The 13,468-nt window shown below is 31.3% G+C and overlaps 1 protein-coding gene across 2 annotated transcripts in view; it reads right to left on the bottom strand.

The window, feature by feature from the left end:
- The window catches only part of LOC118180967 (DNA mismatch repair protein Mlh3-like), a 49,104-nt gene that overhangs the window by 25,529 nt on the left and 10,107 nt on the right, over positions 1–13,468 (bottom strand). The window contains exons 2-3 of one of the 2 annotated variants that reach the window (XM_035350050.2): positions 12,957–13,195; positions 6,931–10,643 (exon numbers count right to left, since the gene is read on the bottom strand). In XM_035350050.2, coding sequence (XP_035205941.2) covers positions 6,931–10,643; positions 12,957–13,174 — 3,931 coding nt within the window. In that variant the 5' untranslated portion in view covers positions 13,175–13,195. Of the gene's footprint in view, positions 1–6,930; positions 10,644–12,956; positions 13,218–13,468 lie in introns of both variants that reach the window. The other variant, XM_035350051.2, reaches the window with a different exon arrangement.

Here is a 13,468-nt window from a genome sequence, read left to right as displayed (position 1 = left end):
TTTTACTCTGAATACGGGTGACAGTGAAACTAGAGTTGAAGGAAATGGAGAGGATTTCCAAGTCATTGGCATAGCACACAGTAATACAATTCAGAAGTCAAACAACAAAAATCAGCATTATATTCACAAAATTTTCACAGGACTAGTTTCGATGGTTTTACCGAACCATCATCTTCAGCTGCAAAACCGCAAATGAACAAGATAAGAAATAATGATTAGAATCTCATCTAATCATTATTTCTCTAATCATTATTTCTTATCTTGTTCATTTGCGGTTTTGCAGCTGAAGATGATGGTTCGGTAAAACCATCGAAACTAGTCCTGTGAAAATTTTGTGAATATAACGCTGATTTTTGTTGTTTGACTTCTGAATTAGTATTTGTTCGGCGTGTTATTGTGTCTTAACAGTAATACAGTTTGGATTATTATTAAATATAGGGATATACACGACATAGAACACAGAGCCGGGGATTGAACTTTGAGGGATGCCAGCTTAAATAATTTTATCTGCAGAGTAGGAATCACCCTGGCTAATACAAAAGGAATGGCTATTAAGGAAAGAGTAGAGAATTAAGGTAATTTCCCAGCACAGATCAAAGGTGTCAAGCTTGTAGATAAGGCCATGCATCCAGCATGAGAAAAGCAGTAGGCTGAAGTTTATGTATGGCTTCACTGATAAATTCCACTATCCTGACCAGTTACATTGTTGTAGAGAGACCCCTACGAAATCCGTACTATTGATTGCAAAGCAAATTCAGAGCCAGTTCCATATGTTTGTAAATGATTCTCCCAAGAATTTTTCCAAGAGACGGCAGCAGACTGATTGGCTGTAATTTTCAACATGAGATGCGTCTTTCCCAGGCTTGGGGATGAAGATAACTGTAGCTTGATTCCAGGTCCTCGGAAAATAACTTAAAAACTGGCAAGCATTATAGATATTACAGAGTTTATTGATGTTATTATTAGGCAGGTGCTTTATCACTTTGTTCAAGATGTTATCAATGCTAGGGGCTTTTCTATTATGTAATTTAGAGATAATTATTTTAACTTCTGCTGGGATGGCGAGGATAGGAATATTGGTAACTGTAGGCTGTTGAATCTAGTCTTTCACTCTATTATCAATGGGTGTGATGAAATTTACATCAGAAGGAGTGTCATTGGGCTTAAATTGTGTCTCAAAGTGATTTGCAAATGTAGTGGCCTTCTCCTCGTTAGAATATTTGTAACCAGTGTTGTCTTTAAAGGGCATATTTTTCGTGCGATTAGATTTTAAATTTCGAACAAAATTCCAAAAGGCGCAATCTTCAGAATTTAGACTATCGATTTTTTTGTTCCATGAATCTGGTGGTGCTCATCAACCAATTGTTTACGTTTCCTACTGAGCTTATTATCTTGCGATTTGATGACAGTGTCACCTGAGTAGGTGAATGTTTTTCACAATCTGTTGCATTCATTAATCAGGTTCTGGATGTGAGATGGTAATTAATGCTTTTAATTTCCTTAGTGGAATTTTTGAAGGCTTCCTCAATGCTTTGAGTGAAGTTTTATGTCATCCTGTGTTTTAAGAGGGCAATGTGCAGAGGGATGTAGTTGAGTGTAATTTTAAAAATGCTGCCAGTCCGGGACTTTTAAAGAGATTGAGGAGATGTTGGTCTTGTATTCTCAAATCAGGCATCTTATATAATGCACAGAAGGTTATGCTAATGTAATAAGAAATTTGGACAATTACTCTAACTTTCTCAAAGGCGCGGCTGTTGTCTGATGTAGAGAGCAAGAGTCAAAGCTCCTCTTCACATATATGAGCATTCCACCACCTCTGCACCTTATCCGATTGAAGCGGTAACATCTGTAATTAGCAATACTTAGAGAATGTGCAGGCGTAGTGTGTGTTTCAGTTATCAGTTATTATGTTGTTATTATGAGTGTGAAGGAAGTGTTCCAATTCACCAGTTTTGTTAGTGATGTTCTGCACGTTCTAGTTTATAACTGCCACAGGTGACATTCTATGTAGGTGTCTTTTATTCATGATTAATTTCAGTGTTGGGCTTCACTAATTTTGGTTCACAGATGAGTAAATGGACTTATGTAATAATACAACGAGGTTGGAAAGGTTTTTCATGACCATCTGTGCTTCAGTGACTGCTTTTTAAATTTTTTTAGCAAATATGTCAGAATTTACAGTGTTTGCATATGATTTATTAACAATAAATCTATCGCCTGCTGTCAGGTTTATTAGTCTGCAGATCAGATTTTTTGTTTTAGAAAAGTTTCGCAACCCCTCCAGTTGCTTGTGTGCTTTCCAAACCTGTTACAGCATCTAGGTTCAGAATCCTTAGGCAGCCGACAGTTCCAACTTTCATGACTGCCGGCACACTTGCAGAACTTTGGTGGATGATGACATGCTACCTGTGCATGGTAATATCGCTGGCATTTGAAACACTGAGATGGCATACGCAGACCTCCGTACCTCTCGGGGCGAATATACATTAAGTGTACGAGTCTATAAATTGCTTTATGCTGTTCATTTTTAGGGAGTGTCATAAAAAATAATGGTACTTTTTCCTCGTCAGTACCTTGTCATCTCATTAATTGTTTAACTTTTAATGCCTTAAATTCCTTTTCAAACAGTTTTTCTTGGACATAGGCTGGATTGACATCAATGGGGAGGTTCCTTATTACCACTTTAAGATTCTTCTCTCAGGGTTAAGATAGGAGTGGCCGTGTTGGTTAAATAGTTTGTCATTTTCCAATGTGTGTCCAAATTTTTGGGAAGCAACTCAAAATACCTCTCTCCTTTTTTCGATGTGCTCTTTCAAAAAGCTCAATGAAATTCTGCTAATTAAATATGTAATTAATAATAATAATGGACGGCATCTTACTAGCCAATTTGGGAAAATAAAGTTGCCCTCTGCGAGTTTTGCCAGCCTCCTCCTGAACATCACTTGCGGTTGTCCCAACCGAGCATGTAATCTCAGCTAAGTTCACGATAAACCAGGCCATGTTTTCCATCAAAGACATATTCGCAATGGTGGACTTTGCAGGGCTGTCCACAGATAGTGCCACATAAGTGTGGCTGCTGGCTGAAATCCCAAGATCAACCGAAGTACACAGGGCGTCAGCAGTAGTCTTTGTGCTGCACTTCGCCGTTCTTGGTTTCGTTTTCTACTTAACAATAATTTCACAACTATTTTTGATGGATGGGTTTCTCAGGCATCAGAAGGGAGAATTCATCAGAATCATCAGTCAGTATGTGGTATGAGTAATGTACCCCAAATTTGCTCCCTTATATCTGGGCTAAGGGTTACCTTAGCACATCTCTGTGCATCTTTCAACTTTATACAATTATCCTGATTGTTTTGACTTCTCAAATCCAAACCAGAAGGGGGGGTCCAGAATAGAAACAGTAGTGGGTAGGCTTAACTTCTACCCTTTCAACTCAGCTCATTTCTCCACCATACAAATCAGCAGAAAATCTCTAAATGACCAGGTCAAACTGCTCATCCTCAGCAGTCAGTACAGATACTTTGCTTTTCTCTGCAAGCTTCTGAAAGTGGGTGATATGTGACATGATAGTAATATACAGTGTCCAAAGATCAAAGTCCAATATCAGTCCAAAATCAGGTTATTTCTGTCAGGAAAAGAATCAGTATTAGCACAAGGCCTTTTTACAACATTCTAATCACTTAAGATTAATGTGCAACCTTTCTGAGCTAGTAGTGATGAAACTCAGAGAAAATTTGCAAGTTGTAAAATGCAGGAAACCTGAGCTGAGAACCATGAAAGTGCAACCTCATGTACGGTGTCTCGAGTCAGAATGTAAAATTATTGACTGCAAATGGATTTACATGCTTTATATTGAACTGCTATTTCACTCAGCATTTTCCATTGGCTTTGAAAATGTGAATATTGGCAATATAATTATTGGTACTATTCCATTTTGAAGACCATAAAAAATCGCCAAACTATTGCTGATGCCAGTGCTGCCAAAAATAATCGCGGCAACCCTAACGCAAGAAAGGAAGTATAATAGTAAATAACTATCTAAGATTATTGTTTTAATTTAGATGAAAAGTTAATTACATATAATGCTTTTTTATTATTATAATTTATATAAAAAAAGGCTAAACATGACTGAATGGAAGCATAAGAGTAAATAACTATTTCAGATCATTATTATAATTTATATAAAAAAAGGCCAAACATAATGGATTCTTGCATCGCTATTTCGCTACTGAGTTATCACTAAAACATAATTTCATCTTGTTGGTTGTTCAAACATAATTTTCTATAATGAATGATGCCTTTTCTTTGAAAAAATTCTATTGCAGACTTTTCATCATGGGCAATTCCCAAATTGTTAAATCCGTAGGATATTAAAAAAGGATTTAATAATTAAACTAGTATTTCAATGGCATCTTAAGATATATAGTACTATCTAAACTTAAGCAATTTGAAATCAGCATGTACTAATCAACGATAATCTCCACTAATCAAACAATCAAGAAACAGTTCTGTATGGTGCCGTTGAAGCAATACATTGCATGTGATGGATAGGTTGGCTTTGTTCTTTTCGGACAGATTATGGGAGACTTAAACACCTTTGCTTATTTTTCCATTCTGCTTTAAATGTTCTTGGATGGTCGACCAAGGCTGGTTAAGAGTGTTTGACATGGATTTGCTTCCACTTCTGCCCTTAGTATGTTGTTAGAAACAACATTACTTTCTGGTCCCCTTATTATATTAGATTTATATATAGCATTGTTAAAATATACGTGTTTTGACACCAAATCGGACTTTTTCTGAAATGACATGCCATTTTTTTTCCATATTTCGATTCTACGACTCAAATTATGGCAAACTGCCAACCACAAGTAGTTTTTAAAACATTTGCTCTCAAAATTTTAGCTCCTCAGTGTTAATTTAATCTGATATATATTTATTAATATTTCTTTTTTTATTAAACTTACTTGATTCTTTATTCCAGAATTCAAAATTTAGGCTTAATCCAAGAATAATCCGCACAAGTTTTGGTGATTTCTTTTCAAAATTTGTATTTTTAAATATATTTTATAAATTTTTCGAAACAAATTTTATTTTATAACCTACAATATTTTTAACATCATCTTAAAGTATATGTACTCTAGGCACACCTGCAAAAAATTAAGAGTTTTTTAATTCCAAATTTTCTAAGATATACATGAATTTACATATTGGAACATTTTGAAATTTGGCATCTTTTTATTGAGAGATAATAATGCCAGACAATAATACACACTTTGTTAAAATTATTTGAAAGTATGAAGGATGACTTATTTTCCATTTGTTTACAATTAAAAAAGAAAAGGAAAATGGGTTGCTATAAATTAAGAAGTTCGCCAAGTAAATTATTCTAGGCGAAAACTGGGAAAAAATATGGCAAAATAAATTTTTGAATTTCTCTGTAAATTTCGCAAATAAAATTCAATATTTAGGCATAATTTGAGTAGTAGAATCAAAATATGGAAAAAACTGGCAAGTCATTTCAGAAAAAGTCAGATTTTGTGTCAAAATACCAATGTTAGAATGATGCTATATATTAATCTAATATATATCCTAAGTCGAGCTTTCGAGACATGAAAAATGCAATTTGAATTTCGTCAACATTTAAGTTACAATTTTTAATAGTTTTTTAGGCTAGAATTCAATAGCTTCAAATGACAAGACATAAAGGTTTGCATTTTCAAACCTTTTTTAAAATTCATGGAATTCAAAGATTTGAAAGTCCAAAGATCTTCATAAGTTCCTCTAGCTATTATTTATGTTAACAGTTTTATAAAATATTCCTCTGTAAATTAAAAATTGAGGGGGCAATGCAATATTAAATAAATTAACTGTACAATTTATGCTGAAATTTCAATCTTAAATCAATAAAATAAAAATTTTAATTTTTCAAAATAGAATATTGCCATAAAACTTAATAATATAAACTTTTTTAATCTGCTAGCCTAATAAATCTGAAGATTTTATACAAATCTGGAATTTTATTTAATGTATATAATCACTGTAAAAAATAGTTAATGCACATAATAGTAAACGTGTTTATTTAGCAAAAATTCTCTTCAATTACATTCATAGTATGTGATTTAGTTTTAATAGCTATTAATAACACAGTACAACTCCAATTATCCGAATTACTTTCAGAATCAACTGATGAAGAGATGGTAAAGAAGAAAAAAGAAGCTCAAAAAAAGGAAAGGGAAGAGATAAGAGAAGATGAGGATGATGTGTCACTTGATGAATTAAGAAACATTCTTTTGAAAATTTCTAGATTTTCAGATGTTAGTGCTAAGGATTTTCAGAAGTTAAGTGCTGAGGATACAGCATAGATGGTGTGCGATTCGGCAGACTCCGTGCTTTAAATTCTAAATGATGACGAACTTATTGAAAGTGTTGAGAAAGAAGATGATCTTAATCGAAGTTGAAGCACACGTGGGACCATCAACTAGTGAAGCATTTGCGAGCCTTGAAACTGCATTGAAGAGGATGGAGCGTCAGCCCAAGTGCAACCACATGCAACTTCTCATTGTCCAAGCGGATGTGGAACTTGGCTGCCCAAAAACAAATGAAAACAGTCAAAGTGTTTAGCAAGCAATGACTTTTAGCATTTGTAAGTACTGTACAGGACACTATATAACATGTATATAAAAGTGCTGCCTTTCATTTTAATTAATAAAAACCTTTCATTCTTTAAAAATAGTTTTTTCTCCCATTTTCAATATATACAGTACATACATTAATTAATTAACATGTACACAGACACTTTCTTAGGAAAAAATCCAATTATCCAAATGTTTTATTATCTGAATGGGGTCCAGTCCCAATTGATTCAGAAAATTGGAGTTCTACTGTATGTAATATCTAACTTTAGATTGCCAAATAAAAATGCATTACCTGAAACTGACTCTTTTGTTTCATCCAACTCCTTCTGCTCAGGCATAAAAAATGAAGAATTTCCAGTAATTGTATCTATGTAAGTGACTCTTTTTGTTTCTGGATCTGTTTGACATATCCATCTATTGGATATTTCCATATTACCTATCAATTTGTCACTCACAGCTTTTTCATCAACAGAATTAATTTCTGCATCAGTAACAGTCTGGGAGCTTTTATTTTCAAAGGATTTCACTATCAATGCATCAGTTGAATTTGTTTCATTACTTATTTCATTATTCAAAGAGCTTTCTGCACTAGCATTATAATTAATAAAATCATCACACTGTGCTTCTTTATTTTTCCTGTCTGCAGAAGGAACATATGCACAGTTATTTTGCACAGGAATATTCAAAACATTTACACTGCTTCTGCCATCTTGCTCTTTACGAGATTCATAGCATTTATCTACATTTAAATTTGTGTCACCTTCTTCTAGACATGAAACCTCTGCAATGATTTCATTTTCCTCATTCTGAGATTCATACTGATGTTTATTAACCACAGATTTTGATGAGCATGTACTAGGTTTATTTGGATAATCAGCACATTCAACTTCTAACCTTTGATTAACAAGTGAAAGCTCAGTGGCATGACAAACTTGAATATTTTGATGTATACCACTAGATGGTTCACATTTATCATTTGAAGATTCACCATTAAACTTATATTCAAACTCAGCTTCAAGATAATCTGAGTCTGCAATGTTATTTTCTATCAGCAACTTTTCATTCCTGATGTCAAAATCAGTCTGATTTGGATAAGAAAACTGATTTTCATTTGATATTTCTTGCACTACAGGTATGAATTCTTTTACAGAGTTTAATACTGATTGTGAGTTAAAGGTAAAACCTGTTTCAGCAGATAGTGCAGAAATTTCATACCCATCAGAACACGGAACCATGGAATTAAATTCCTTAATATCAGTATTAAATGCATGGTTTACTGCATTTTTATGTTGCAAAGGAATAATAGGTGATGCTTCTAAATCAAATTCACTTTCTGCTCTGGTCACCAGGCTTCTGCTTTCTGATATAGTTGAAATACATTCTTTGTTACAAATTTCATGTGTGTTAAAATGTTCTTCAGAAAAGGCACAGTTATTATCACAGTTGCCAGAATTACTTAGTTTTTCACTACGGATTTTCAAAAGATTGTGCATATTTTGCTTATTAACAGATATATCATGACTAGAATTGAGATGTTTAGTTTCTGTTTCAGTATCTGTAGCAATATTCTCCATTTCTTCACTAAATACCTGAACTTTTGATTCTGCTGTTATAGAATTAGAGATACAAACATCTGGAGAAATTAGTTCACAATCAGTTTGTTTTTTCAAAGGACATTCACTAACATTGTCTTTACTTAAGTCTCGGCAAAAAACGCGGCTAGGGAAATCATTAGAATGAGATGTATCACTAAGTGTGTTATTATTATGTAAATTATTAGATTTATCTGTAACAGTAAAAGTTTGCAATAAAAATGTATTATATTGATCTGATATCAAATTTGATGTGCTTTTCAGATTTTGAGATCTGATTGTGCTATTAGCATCTATATAATTATTTTCATGAGAATAAAATTTCAGACCAACATTGGTTTCATTAAAATTCTTATGAACTGATGTGTTCTCAAATGAGTAAACAGAATCAGCACTTTTCATCACTTCATTTGTAACAGAATGATGCTTACACATCTTATGATCAGGAAAATTCTCTACAACAAATTTAATTTTCTTTGTTTTGGAAACATCCGATTCATAATTATAGTTATCAATCATATCTCTACCCAAATGTAGATTCTTAGTAAGGGATTTTGCACTGACTTTATTAGAGCGAGATAATTTCTGTAAAGCTAAAGGTTTGGGTTCATTTTTAAAGGAATATTTAGATAATACCTTACTTTGGGATTCAGAAACAACTGAGGCATACTGAAAAGATTTTGTTTCTTGTGCATCTAAGCATGGTAAGTTGCAGATAAAATTTTGATGTGAATTATTTTTAAAACTGCTTGTTATAGGCATTTCTCTACTTTCCATTGTTCCTTCGCAGCTACTTTTATTGTCATTACATGCCTTGTTACAATTCTTAGGCTGTACACAAGACTGATGATTTTTAATAGGAGATAATTTATTTTCACTCTTATTTGGTACAAACTGGTATTTCTCTTTCAATTTAAGCAGTGCATCTGACTGAGGGTACTTCTTTTGCAATAATGACAATGTACTTTTAGCAGGTGCTCTAAGCATAATTGGACTTTTTGTTGGAAACACAGATCTACAAGGAATGTCAAGGATTTCAGTTGAAGGAGATTCAATAGAATTTATTACATTATTATTTATATTATTATTCCTATCAGATATAGAAGTAAATTTACATTTTAATCTTATACCATCTAAAATAGATCCATTTGTAGTACCTTGTTTCAAAGTTATTAAATTCTGACCAGTTCTAGACTGCTCTACATTATGGATACTTTTCCCCTTATTTGGATCTTCATTTAGCTTATTACCATCACTTGCTATATACTCAAATCTGGTACTATAAGTTGTCGACGATGATGCATTATTAAATTCAGCATCAAAAAGAGATTTAGTGAAAACAGATTCATTATTTCTTCCAGAATGTAAGGAAATGCTTTCAACTGGATAACAATCTTCATTAGTTGAAGCACTTCTAGATGATTCTGAAGGTACTGAGATAGTATTCAAGCGTTTAGCTGCACGTGAAAATAATCCATATTTATAATTATATGCATCAGTAATTTCATTAGGATTGAAAGTAATATTAGATGATTGTAATTTATTTTCCTCCTCTGAAATGCAGACTAGTTTCTCTTTTTTTAAGAAATTAAGGAGGGCTTTATCAATAAGTTTGGAAATTTTATCAGAGTCTTTAAATTCAATTATAGTCCGTCGCCGATCAAATATTGCATCATATTTGGAATAAGGGCATAAAATATTTAAAACAAATATACCATATTGAATTTGATTTTTCCCAAGGTTATTCTTGCTAGGTGATGACGAATCTAAAATATCTAATTTTGATAACTGCTTGGTGAAAAGAGCTCTTTTTAAAGTATTGTTGATTAATTTATGAATTTTAGTTTTAAGAATAAGACGTTGATTAACATAGAGAAACTGGAGATCTTTAGAAAAATAACTATCAGTACTTAAATAACCCTGAATTTCATACTCATCAAACTGTTCTTGAATGTGTTTTAAATTTTCTGCTTTGCTTTTTCCAAACAATTGGATAAATGCATTAAATATTGAACTACACTTTTTAAATTGAAAACAAATCTCTCTTGTTGCTTCATTTTGAAGTGAAAATGATATTCCAGGATGAACTAAGGCAATACTTTGGAGTAATTTACGAGTATCCTCAAGATCTAAAGCTTCAGAAATAGCACTCCTTCTAACAGGCATATTATACATAAAATCTAAAACTGTCACAGTTGTACCTTTACTGGGACGAGAACCATTTGATCTTTTAGGTTTTGATGCAATACCTTTAGTGAATATTTTACAATATGTTTCATCTGATCCAGCAGAACGAGATTCTATCATTAAAACAGAGGCGATCTCTTTCAAACTAGACAAAGCCTCTCCTCGAAATCCACCATACTTTAAATTTTCCAGATCTTCTAATGAATGGCATTTACTTGTAGCATATCTAAAATAAATTTACATTTTCAAATTAAATAGAGAATATTATTAAGTATTTGTATGACAACACAAATGCTGCAGAATTAAAGGAAAAAATAAATATATCTTTCAATGTTAAAGCTCAGTGTAATAAAAATGGTTCAGAATCATAATTTCAAAATAAATTAATATAATATTCTTTCATAAACATTTTTTTCATATTATTAAAATAAAACTAGGTATTAATTTAAATGAAATATCTTATTAAACATGATAGATGCCATAAAAAGTAAATACTTTGATTTATTATAAAAAAAAAGAAATTTAATAAGATATGAATATTTTGATAAATTATATACTGCATAAAAAATTAATTCCATTTTTCACATTTTGGAAATCAAATATATGTCTGGTTACATATAGAAAATGTAATATCTACATATGCATCAAGAAGAAAAACGTAATATGAAATAGCTTCATTTTAAATTTTAATTATATTTCATATTCAAGAAGATACTGACAAATAATTCCAAAAGCAAAAAAGCTTTATTTATACATTAATTTATAACACCCTCCCATCAATAATTTATAACGTGAGTAACAGCATCAAATATTCCATTGAATAGACCCAAACTTTGATGTTAATATATGTAATTATTAGTATTTTAATAATTTATTCTTATTCTACTTATTGTTTTAATAATCATTATTTGTGATAGTAAAATTGTTTTATTCTTTAGTTTCTAATTAATATATTTAGCAATGAATAAATAAATGTTATTAATATGTGATATTGTAATTTATATTTAGCAATGATATTTTAACTACAATATCACATATCTTAATTATGTGATATTGTAGTTAAAATATATTGAATTAAAATCACATGTATATAATAATTAGAACTTTTTTTTTTTCTTTTCATACTTGTCCACCTGGATTTCCAGTGTAGTTTCAACTGTCATTTCATATATTTATGTTCAGTATCATTTGCAATTTTCTGCACAAGATTCTCATGTTCTGTATAGTTTATGCTGCATAAGATTACTTAGATATAATGCATACCAAAATCTGGTATGGGAATATATTTTTATTATGGAATTTCCATGCAACATAATTGTAAATACTATTGTAAATACTATACTATTTTTTTCCTAATGATTGCATGTAAATAGTTTTATTGTAAATACTATTTACATATTGAAAGTAATATTAGAGGGTTGTAATTTATTTTCCTCCTCTGAAATGCAGACTAGTTTTTCTTTTTTTAAGAAATTACGAAGGGCTCTTTCAATAAGTTTGGAAATTTTATCAGAGTCTTTAAATTCAATTATAGTCCTTCACCGATCAAATATTGCATCATATTTGGAATTTATATATATAATTTATTTATATACTAAAATAAATACTATTTACATGCAATCATTAGGAATGTTTATGCACTTATTATTGTTATAAAAATTATTATCTGTATTTGATAGGTCTGTTTTCTGTTCTCATTCAATTTTTTATAGTAAAGTGTAATAATATGTGATTCACACTATTTAGTGTAATAATGGCTAATATGTAATTCAATGCTTGCAATGTAATTTATGTGATTAACTTTTAAGTGCATATTAAGCAATCATCAGAAAATTGAATATGTTTAGTGCTATGAAGAATTTTCTTTTTTGTTATTTCACTGTTTGATTTAAATTGTAGTTTATTGAGCTTATATATTTTTGTTGGCTGCTCCTTTGACTTAAGTGAAAATAGATCGATGTATACATGGACAAAGTCAAGGAAGTGCGCAATGCCCTTTTTATGTGCCACCTGGGAGTTGTGTCTTCATCCACCTCAGAAATTAATTACAAGCTGAGGGTAGGATTCATTACTACCATTGCAAATATCCACGATGCCATGCTGCTGCTGTTCTGGAAGCTAGAATTTGCTTGAATTTGCACTATCCCTCATCTGAAAACATTATTTTTATTTTCTAGTGTTATGTTTCTTGGATTATTTACGGGTTCTATAACAACATTTTCCCAATAAGAAAACTATACAACATGTGATACACTAGCAGTATATATGGCAAATAACAACACAAAATTATGCCATTCAGATTTACCATATGACAGCTAACATGTTGAAAAACCTAGTATTCATACCCATAAACTGATTACAAAAATTTTCTTCTCCCAAGTTTTAACCAAAATAATAAATAAAATAAAACAGAAAACAATTCTCAATAACCAAAATAGCAATTTCAAAATTATTTCTACTTTTATCTAAACCTAATAGAACAGGCATTCAGGCATACCTTATAGCCTTATAGCTAAAACAAAAGAAAAGAGTTTTTTACCTTGTACCAACCAATTTCATGTCATCTGGGGATATTCCATTCCCATTGTCCACAACTTGAATTCGATAAAAAGGTAGGTTCAATCGAACAGCAATACAGCTTGCATCTGCATCGATAGCATTCCATACTAATTCTTCAATGCAGTGGGCAACACTTGTAAATGCTACATCAGATCTTAATTTTTTAATGACAACTGGAGCAAGCTGTTGAATTTTCATACCTCATTCATTCCATGTATACTGAAATATATTATATGTGAAGCTAAGATGAATAAGAAAATGAAAACTTTAAATGTCACTCAAAATACAGACTGATTATTATGAACAAAGAGATTACGTAACATGATGTCTCTATTTATAAAAATTACTAATAATAATCACTTAATTGATAATTTAAAATCATATACATACTGAACTTAAACATGCAAACAGCATATATGCATAAATGACTTAAAATTCATAAATCTTTAATTACAAGCTGAATATTTTTAAAGGAAAAGATACTGCTAGAAT

The sequence above is a fragment of the Stegodyphus dumicola genome, chromosome 2, assembly GCF_044657685.1.
Source record: "Stegodyphus dumicola isolate Sdum_Otavi_A_Nest chromosome 2, ASM4465768v1".
NCBI lineage: Eukaryota > Metazoa > Arthropoda > Arachnida > Araneae > Eresidae > Stegodyphus > Stegodyphus dumicola.
This window is presented reverse-complemented; position numbering and strand designations above follow the sequence as displayed.